At 37.3% G+C, this 9,154-nt stretch overlaps 1 gene segment (V, D, J or C); it reads right to left on the minus strand.

The window, feature by feature from the left end:
- LOC124869349 overlaps window positions 1-8,420 on the minus strand; it is a 47,754-nt gene extending 39,334 nt beyond the window's left edge. Inside the window, 1 exon segment of the C gene segment in view lies at window positions 8,339-8,420. Within this exon segment, the coding sequence occupies window positions 8,339-8,378 (40 nt within the window).
- Between the last annotated feature and the right edge of the window lie 734 nt (window positions 8,421-9,154).

Consider the following 9,154-nt stretch of genomic DNA (forward strand, 5'->3'; position numbering starts at 1 on the left):
CACCGCTATCAGTCACACAGCATGATGAGCCACAACACAAACGGGTTCATAAGGAACCAGAACCTGGTTCTATAGAAAAACTGTTTTTTTAGTTACTAATTTCTGATTTTAAAGGACGGTTCTGTTACTGAAACATCATTTATTAAAACTCATTTGGTTCCGAGTCCAATTGAGAAAATTATCCATTAACTCATTGATCTACAGGTTCTGTTGGAGAAACAACATTCTCTAAAACCCGATCTGGTTCTGAAAAGAGTCCAGAAAACAAGTAAAGCCAGAACTTACTGGGTTCTACGTTTAGACTGGTTCCGGTTCCAAAGAGAAGCTTTCCAGTTGCATCATTCACACAACATGAAGCTTCCCAACACAAACAGTCGGTACCAAGCTGGACCGAACTTATTCCAACATATTTATCAGAATAAGCTTTTTAAACAGAGAATGTTCATAAGGAACCAGAACCTGGTTCTACAGAAAAACCGGTTTCAGACGAAAACATAAAACATTAAATCAGATTTTCTTAATTTCTAATAACTTTTTCTTATTTTATAACATTTTAATTTATTTGTTTCTCTGAAATATGAAAAAAATCCAAAAATTCACAGATCTGGTTCTAAAAAGAGTCCAGAAAACAATTAAAACCAGAACCTACTGGGTTCTATGGTTACTTTAGACGGTCTTGGTTCTACCTCCACCGTTCTCACAACAGGAAGCAGCATAATGTTATTAAATTATTACAGCTGAACAGAACCTGAACAGAACCTGGACAGAACGTGGACAGAACCTGAACAGAACCTGGACAGAACCTGGACAGAAGGATTTCATTGTTTATTTAAAGATTTTTTGTTGTTGTTGTTCTTAAGATTAATTAAACAATTTTTTATGTTTCATTTTTACTAAAATAAACATATTTTCCGCCTGGTTCTAACCTGGTTCTAACCTGGTTCTGACCTGTTATGAGTTTCTTACTGGAATTTCATCCTTGTCAACAGAACCATTTCTACATCCAAATGGACAGAATTCTGTCAGAACTTACTGGGTTCAATGGTCAAAGTGGTTCCGGTTCCAAAGAAGATCTTAGTTCCACCTCCAGAATTCACACAGCCTGAAGCTCCTCAACACAAACTCAGTCGGAACCAAATCTGGACTCTACTCACATCTACTGTAACAGAACTCTGACCAGAACATCCAACACCTGTCATTAGGTTCTGACCCTGTTTCAACATTCTGCTGATCCAAGTTTTCATCCTGACAGACAGAATCAGAACCAGAACCCATCTGAAAACTTTGGTCTTAAAAACTTTTACTTTAAAGATCCAAGTCAATATGGACCTGCTTCTTATATCGATAAAAACCCAGATATTTTGGTTTTATTTTAATTTCTATCCTTTCAGAACATTTTCTGGACCCGTTTCACTGATAAACAGGTTCAGGAAAACCGGACCAAAGATTACATCTCAAGAATCATGAATGATTTGGATCAGCACTTACTGGGTTCGACAGTTAGTTTAAGGTCCATGAGGTTATCTCAGCTGTGATAAACAGAACCAGAACTTATTGTTTCTGGTTCTGCTGGTCCGTTTCAAGAAGATCATGAAACAAATAAATAAACTTTGGGCTTTTTGTCACTTTAACAGAACCAAGAGGAACAATCCGCTCACTTTTTCAGAACCCGAACAAGGTTCAGTTTAACTGGACCAAACATTATTAAATTCTGTCAGAACTTACTGGGTTCAATGGTTAAACTGGTCCCAGGTCCAAAGAACATCTTGTTCCCAGCATTCACACAACATGAAACTCCACCACAAAAACCCAGCAGAAACAATCTGAACCGGGTCCATTTCATAAACACTCATTCTAGAACCAAGACGGGTTCTACAGGAAAACTGATCCAATTAAATGTTTGGATTAATAACTGTTTATTAAAATACCTAAAAACTTTATTGGTTTTCCTGCAGAGGTCCGGTTCTGACTATCGGGTCGGTTTTTTAGAAAACAAGAAGTTTTAATCAGCCTTTGACTGGAACCATTAAAAATGTAGATCAGAACTTACTGGGTTCTATGGTTAGTCTGGTTCCAGGTCCAAATATGATCTTATATCCACTGCTGCCAGTCACACAGCATGATGACCCAGAACACAAACGGGTTCATGAGAAACTGAACCCGGTTCTATTGAAAAACAGTTTTTTTAGTTACTAATTTCTGATTTTAAAGGACGGTTCTGTTACTGAAACATCATTTAAATTGTTTTCATAATTGAAGAATTATTATTTAGCAGAATTTGGATCCATGTTTGTAGAATTATTGTTTGACTGGAATTCAGTTTTTAGATTCAGCAAAAGGTTCTGAAAGATTCATTTTTTTAATGTTATAGTAAAACTTTTCTTAAAACTTAACGTTTTATTGAGATTTTATTAAACTTCAGATGAATAAAAATATTTAAATCTGAGTTTTATGACGTTAAATTTCAAAAAAAAAAAATGAAATCAGAAAAACAGCCTTACTGGTTTCGATGGTTAATCTGGTTCCAGAACCAAAGATCAACTTATTCCGATCAGTACCAGTCACACAGCACGACTCTCCCCAACACAAACCAGTTCAACCAGTTTAACCAGTTCAACCAGAACCTCCTTTAGAGGGATCAGCTTTTACAGCACCGACCCTAAAACTGGTTAAATATGAAACTAGAGAAGGATGAATTTATCTAAAATGTCGCTACTTACTGGTTTCACTGGTTAATCTGGTTCCAGCTCCAAAGATCAATTTATTAACGTTGCTTTCAGTCACACAGCATGAAGGTCCACAACAGAAGTTCACAGCACCAGTGAACAGAACCAAGTCCAAACGTTCAAATCTGAGATCCACTTATCGGCATTCGCCGTTTTTCCAGTTAAACTGGGATTCATGTTTTAACTCCCAGACGTCATGCTGGGATTAATAGAAAGATGCTTCAGCCTGATAATATTTATCTAGACTGGTTTCACTGGTTAAACTGGTTCCGGTGTCATTAGCAGGTTTTTCATGTTCATATTTATAATAAATCTTTAAACTCAAATAATCTCATCAGTAAAAATGTAACAATTATTAATATTATTAGCTCTGTTTTTTGAATATGGAAGAATATTTCTGAACTTACTGGTTTCTACCATCAGTTTGGTCCCTGATCCAAAGAACATCTTATTCTGGTTCTGATTCACACAGCCCGAGGCTCCAGAACATAAACCTGGAGCTCCAGCAGCTGAAGCTCCAGTAATAAAAAGTTCTGTTCTTCTTCTTTCATAAATATGAATCCATTTCTTATTAATTCACTAATTGGACTCATTTAAACGTCTGATTGAGCTTCTGGTTCTGTTCTGGTTTGGATGACAAGGTCAAGTCTTTGTTTTCAGAGAAGTATCCTCAATAATTTTGGTTCTGCCCAGTTTCAGTAGCCAGTCTGGTTCTGATAATTATTTGACATCTAAACACTTTGATAAGTACAATTTTTAAAAGATATTTTATGAATAAATCTGATAAACTTTGGGTTTATCGGGTTTCGGGTTTTCAGAACCTTTGCCATTTATGACTTACTGGGTTCAACGGTTACTCTGGTTCCGGTTCCAAAGATCATCTTTCTGCCATCAGTCACACAACATGAAGCTCCTCAGCATAAACTCAGATGAGGACCAGAACATTGTTGGGTTTGAATCCTAGCATCTGACCATCATATCTGGTTCTGTTGAAAAGTTCTGATTGTTTTTACTCTACAGAACAAACTGGAGGTTTCCAGAAACTATTTTTTCCCAACTGGAAGATCTAGTTTAGGACTTATTGGTTCCGGTACCAAACAGCAGCTTATATCCAGCAGTGTTCACACAGCATGAAGCTCCGTGACCCAATCTGATCAACTAGTTTAAATGAAATGGTTCTGTCTCATATAAACAGGCTGCAGAACCCAGTTTTAATTATTAGCAATAAAAAACATCAGAATTTAACTTACTGCTGTTCACCAACAGTCTGGTTCCGGTACCAAACACAACCCGGTTTCCTCCAGAAGAATAAGTCACACAGTCTGAACCGTCAGCACACAAACCCGACCCACTGCAGCAAACTGGGCTCAAAGCTTCACAAGTCAACAGAATTTGTCTTCTAGCTCCACTTAGCAGATCCAGCAACTGGTCCAATCAGAACTTTTAAACCCAACCATCTAAACAGCAGAGGAAGCCGAATCCGTCATCATTAAACACAGATCCCAATATGCTTCCCTCTGGATCCAAATAAAACCCATTTAGAAGCAGAACTCTGGTGATCCGATACCCATCTGAGCGCTTCTCCACCGTCTCAGAACCACGGCTTCACATTTGAATAATCGTTTTTAACCCAAATAAGACCCGACTCAGCCGAACTGAACCACAAACACGGACCCTGGACAGCAGCCGCTGATGTGACCCGGCAGAACAACCCAAACAAACAAACTATGATTAAAAACCCAACACATGTGGCCCAATCTGGATCAACCGAACCAGATTAAAGATGTCAGAACACCAAATCCAGACACTTACTGGTTTCTATGGTTAAACTGGTTCCAGTCCCAAAGAAGATCTTATACTGGTTTGTTCCAGTCACACAGCATGAAAGACGATGACCCAAACTCCATCAGTGATCTGCAGGTTCTGACCCAGATATGTCACATCTGTGCAAAAATTATTACAGAAATGTAACAAAAACAGAAGCTTATGTCGTTTATGGGACCAGACTGGTACTGATCCATTTGATCTGGTTCCAGTACTAAAGACGATTCTGTTCAGTCCAACATTCAGGTCCACAAGTTACACTGAGAAGATGAGCCGAACCAAACTGTGTTCAGAAAAAGTCCAGTTCTTCGGTTCTGATCATTAAACCAGACTCTTCAGTTTTTACCGATGAGAAGGTTCTTTTGCTCCAACATGTTCGGACCTTCTGACCCGGTTGGTATAAATCACGAGTTCTGTCAGATAAAACTCGGACCTCCTGTTCTTTTCTTTCTGAAACATTTTCTGCTGATTTTATTCTGGTTTTTGAAAAAGTGATTTGAAGATTCTGGTTCAGATTCTGGTCCAAAAAAAGCTGTTTTTGATCAACATAAAAATAATCAAATTTCTCAATAATTAATCTGCTTGCTTCTCAGCAGTATCCCACAGTAAACGCTGCATTTATGGACCCAAACTGGTCCGGTTCATTATGAAACATTTCAAATTCTGCAGAATTTTTAGAAACCATCAACATAGATTTTCCTTTTTTATCTTCAGTGGTTCTGATTTTAGATGATTAATTCTTCAGCTTTAAACAATCATCAGAAATGATATTCCTGATAGTTATTTTTAGAATCAGAACCAGCACTTACTGGTTTCAATGGTTAAACTGGTTCCGGTCCCAAATATGATCTTGTTGTTGCTTCCAGTCACACATCAGGAAGCTTCATGGCAGAAACTAAAAACACGATTTAATGAAGAGTTTCTGTAAAATGAATTAATTTATTCTGATCATATTCAAACTGATTCTGATTATTTTTCTAAAAATCATTTTAATATTTTTAAACCAAAGGTGAAAAGCTTTATGTTTATTTATAGCTGCAATAAAACAGAATTTATGCCTTCAGTTAATTTTATTTTTCTGCTTTTCTTCTTGAACATCTTTAGATTCTGGATTTATTGGTTAATCTGAACCCGTTTCCAGAACCTCCAGTCAACATCTCTCTCTATTAAACATCAGCTACTGCAGAGTTCTGCAGAATTTGGACCCAACAGACTAAATAGTTCAGATTTCAAACATTTTATCAGTTTTTATTTTACTTTAACTGGACCAAATCTCACAGCTCCAACATTTTCCTACACTTACTGGTTCTGATGGATAGACTGGTTCCGGATCCAAACAGGATCTTCTGGAAACCTCCAGTTTTCACACATCAGGATGTCTCAGAACAAAAAGTTCTGTTCATTAACTGAATCAGATGAAATGATAAAAGTTTAAATATTTACAGGAACAACCGACGCTTTTATTCATTTTATATTTTTATAATGATTCTATTTATGCTCCAGTTTTGTCCTCGGCTCTGAACAGAACCTTACAGAATCATATCTTCCAGACTTTGGACCAAATCTCTCTTTGGATTTTTAAACAGAAATATTTCAGAATGTTGAGGATTATTTTAGCTTCATTTGCTAAACATTCCTTTTTCTGATCACTTACTGGTTCTGATGGTTAAACTGGACCCAGGTCCAAAGATGAGCTTCTGTCCAACATTCACACAACATGACGCTTCAGAACATAAACTCAGAAACAGAACCACCTGTTTAAAATGTGAGAATTTCTCTTTGATTTGTAATAAAACTTCTGTTGTTCTGAAATATTTTCATAATTTCAGAAATAAATTTTTTTTTTAAATAATAAACCTTGATAAAAATCCAATCCTCATGAATAGCAGCACTTACTGGTTTCAATGGTTAGTCTGGTTCCAGGTCCAAAGAGGATCTTTTGAGCACCAGTATTCACACAACATGAAGCTCCATCACATGAACTCACAGAAGAACCGAACCAAATTCTGGGTTTGTCTCCAAATCAAGCTGCAGATAATTATTTAAATGATTTTTTAAATTATGAACTTTTTATTCCTGCAAATCGGAAAATTTTCTGGACAAACTAGATTTTCTTGAACGATTTTAGATTCAGAATCGACTTTTTTATCTGTTTTCTCTCCAGTCGGTTCTGTTTTTATTCCAGATTTTAACTGATGGAAAAACTTTAACCTTTAAACTGCAGCAAATTTCACCATTTTTACTTGATTCTGATCTAAACTAGGACTCACTGGTCCTGATGGTTAAACTGGTTCCAGTCCCAAAAATGATGTTTTATCCCTCCTTCACATGGTTCTGATTACCTGGACCTCTGCTGGACCCAAACAAGCTGTTTTCATTTGACCCATTTCTGGGAATTTTGTTAGAATTTTTCGGAGATTAAAATTTTGAAAATTGAAAACATGTTTAGATTAAAGAAACATGAAGAAAATGTTTTACTTTCAAAAACATGAAGCTGAGAACCGGATCGGTTCGGTTCTGTTAGTCTGATTTTAAGGTGGAATATTTTTAGTTTGAACATTTTGATCAGATCTCAGTCCAAACCCAGTTCAGCATCTGAAACAATGGTTCAGAAGTTCTGATAGAACATAAAACTGGTGAGACTCACTGGACTCGACGGTCAGTTTGGTTCCGGAGCCGAAGTGGATTTTCTCCAAACCTCCAGAATTCACACATCACAAAGCCTCAGAACAAAAACTGCTGAGAACAGATGCTTTAGACCCGACTCGCAGCCAAAAAACTGGAGCTTTGGTTCTGATCCAGTCCTGAATCTGTTTAAGGTCAATCAGCTGAATTTTAAACCGATATTTAAGCCTAAATTTATTTCACTGGTTTCAGATTTAAAAGCAACTTGACCCAGTTTTCCTGGTTCTGAGACCAGATGGAAAAGGTTCTGAAACCTTTAACTATCAACAGGTTTATTCTCTACTTTATGTTCCTGCAGAACTGCAAACAGAACCATGGAGACGGTGAAACTTACTGGAATTTATGATGAGTTTAGTTCCAGATCCAAACAGGATTTTATCCAGACCAGAACCCTTCACACAGCTCCAGAACGCAGCACAAAAACCCAAACCAGTTCACACAGAGACCTGAAACCCAGAATAGCTCACAGCAGATAATCCTGCCAAACGGGTTTGGATCATTATATCTGGTTCTGCTGCTGCCTGACACAGAAACTGAAAAACGAACTGGGCCAAACGGACCGGTCCTGGCAGCAGACTAAAGTTTTTACTTAAACCCGGAGCCGTTTCTCTTTTTTGAGACAGAAAATTCTTACTTGATCGACACCAATAATCAGAACTTCAACTGGACCTCGGCTCTGGGTCTGTTTCAGGAACTTTTTGAAAATCTTTAGCTGAGCTCCTTCTGCACCAGAACCTCTCAGCCTTGGGTCATTAAACCAGTTTTCAACTCATAGAAAAACCTCCAAAATAATCTGAAACACAACAAACTTTTATAATGGAACCAAGTCCAGAACCAGATTCATGGTTGGGTTCCAAGAACTTTGACCCGTTTTATAATGTCTTACTGTGATAAAGATCCAAACTGAGTTCAAACCCAGTTTTTCTTTAACTTCACTGAATAAAAACCCAGAAGCAGAGCCTTCAGCACCACATACCATATTTCTTTCCATCCGACCAGAACCGGCAGCTGATTCTTAACCAAACCTGATCTTTGAATTTCCTGAATTTACTGTAAATCCACCAACCGGGCCCAAATTGATTTGTTCTGGTTGAAAAACTGACCTGTTTCAACTCTGAGCAGAACTCCTTCTCCAAAGATCATCTTATCGTTTCCTCTTGTCACACAGTGACTGACAGCTGACCCAAAACTGATCCGGCCCGTTTATCCTCTCAGTCATTTTAACTTCTTAGAATTTATTCTTCGAACTTGTTGAAATTATTGGATCCATTTAGTAAAACGGTTCTGGCAGATTTAATTTAATCCAGGTTGAGCTCGGATCCAAACATTGATCCAAACTGCAGCATATTTTTATCTGGTTCTGAACCTCATTAAATACTCAGATTCGGATTATCTCGTTCACTTTACTAAGAAGTTCTGGGTTTTAGTTTCTATGGAAACAAAAAACTCTGCTAAAACCTCAGAACTCATCAATAAAATAATCAGGTCCAAAAGTTTTTAGTCCAGAACTTACGGCTGTGAACGGTCAGTCTGGTTCCTGATCCAAACAGCAGTTTACCGTAGCCAGCACCAGAATTCACACAACACGAAACAGCAGAACAAAAACCGACCAGAACGGTTCTGCAGCAGAAATCTGGTTTCATGAAGATCAAAATCACAGAAAAATGAATTTTTCTTCAGTTTTTCTCAAAAGAAACAAATTGTTTTCTGATGGAAAAATATTTTCAACATAAAAACCTAAAAACTAGTTTTAATTTGCTGCGTGTTGAAACCGTTCAGCCTGCAGCTGTTTGTCAGAACCAGAACCAGAGCCAGAACTGACACCAAGAGACTCGTTGCCTGATAAAGTGTTTAAAACTCTGCAGAAGAAGAAATGTTCTCTGAAGGCTTTTAAATAAATTAAAAAATACATTTTATTC

The sequence above is a fragment of the Girardinichthys multiradiatus genome, chromosome 6 (assembly GCF_021462225.1).
Source record: "Girardinichthys multiradiatus isolate DD_20200921_A chromosome 6, DD_fGirMul_XY1, whole genome shotgun sequence".
NCBI lineage: Eukaryota > Metazoa > Chordata > Actinopteri > Cyprinodontiformes > Goodeidae > Girardinichthys > Girardinichthys multiradiatus.